The 1,424-nt window shown below is 31.9% G+C and overlaps 1 protein-coding gene across 1 annotated transcript; it reads left to right on the top strand.

Moving 5' to 3' along the window:
• Positions 1 to 9: 9 nt before the first annotated feature.
• LOC103584044 (vacuolar protein sorting-associated protein 29) lies at positions 10 to 989 on the top strand (the record flags this gene model as incomplete). Its single annotated transcript, XM_008565178.1, has 2 exons — positions 10 to 245; positions 493 to 989. Coding segments are annotated over 2 exons (354 nt in total), but the record flags the coding sequence as incomplete, so codon positions are not given.
• Between the last annotated feature and the right edge of the window lie 435 nt (positions 990 to 1,424).

Genomic DNA, 1,424 nt, shown 5'->3' with positions numbered 1-1,424 from the left:
TTATATTAGAATCTGAATTATCCAGAACAGAAAGTTGTGACTGTTGGACAGTTCAAAATTGGATTGATCCATGGACATCAAGTTATTCCATGGGGAGATATGGCCAGCTTAGCCCTGTTGCAGAGGCAGTTTGATGTGGACATTCTTATCTCGGGACATACACATAAATTTGAAGCATTTGAGCATGAAAATAAATTCTACATTAACCCAGGTTCTGCCACTGGGGCATATAATGCCTTGGAAACGTGAGTAGTATACAATTTGGGAATTTGGGGTCTTTAGTAAAGTTAATAATTGTACATGTGACATTTTAGAAAAGAGAAATGTGACCGTTTAAATAATTGTAGTCTTTTTGGCTGTCTTTCAGTAATCGTTCTTTTCAATATGTGAATAACAGATTTCTCCTGGAATCCAAATGGTCATCTTAAATTGTAATTTATAGTGCTACCACTTTTTAATACAAAACACTGACATTATTTTTTTTTCTTCCAGAAACATTATTCCGTCATTTGTGTTGATGGATATCCAGGCTTCTACAGTGGTCACTTATGTTTATCAACTAATTGGAGATGACGTGAAAGTAGAACGAATTGAATACAAAAAATCTTAAAGCCAGGCCTGTCTTGATGATTTTTGGGTTTTTTTTCATTCCCCTGTTCAGATCAAGTAATTAAACATTTAAGAGCCCCAAACTGTACCAATTTTATAATATTTTGCAGTAAAATAGAATGTCATCTTCTCTGTTAAGACATAATTGCTCTGAGCTTCTTCTAAACTATAAGAATATATTTAGTTTACAGCATATGTTTCTATGAAAAAGTCCACCACACCGTAAATGGTCACATGTTAAGAAAAATTTATCCTTGTAAATATCTTCCAAGTTGATATTTGGAATTTATTACAAAAGTAGTGCATGAGGAGAAAGAATCTAGACTCTTGTATACATTTTTCTCTTCTCCAGTAATAAAACATTTACCTTTTCATTTATACTTTCTTGATAACCTGTGGTTTTTAAAAACAAAATAATAAGAGACCAAATGAAACTGTGCAGATGTAAGTATTAAAGTGAAGAAGTAGATGAGATGATCTTTCAGAGCTCTCTTCTCTTACAATATTCTGTGTCAAAATGTGGACTTAGATTTAATTTTCTAAATAATATACCATATTGACATATTAAATCAGCAGCGATTCTTCAAACTGTTGCTACTCCCATTTTTCAAGGTTTAACAAAATATTTAAAAACAACAGCAAAACTAAAGTTTAGCAGGGAAGCACACTAGAGTGAATATATAGTGTAAAGAATCCTCTCATTAATGCAACTACTCCCAACTTGATCTAAGAGTCCAAGTGTTTGGTTGCTGTTTTAAAACTTACTGTAAGCAAAAAAGAAATTATATGATGTATTTGTCAGATTTAAAAAAAAA

This window comes from Galeopterus variegatus, unplaced genomic scaffold (genome assembly GCF_000696425.1).
Source record: "Galeopterus variegatus unplaced genomic scaffold, G_variegatus-3.0.2 Scaffold38966, whole genome shotgun sequence".
Taxonomy (NCBI): domain Eukaryota; kingdom Metazoa; phylum Chordata; class Mammalia; order Dermoptera; family Cynocephalidae; genus Galeopterus; species Galeopterus variegatus.
This window is presented reverse-complemented; position numbering and strand designations above follow the sequence as displayed.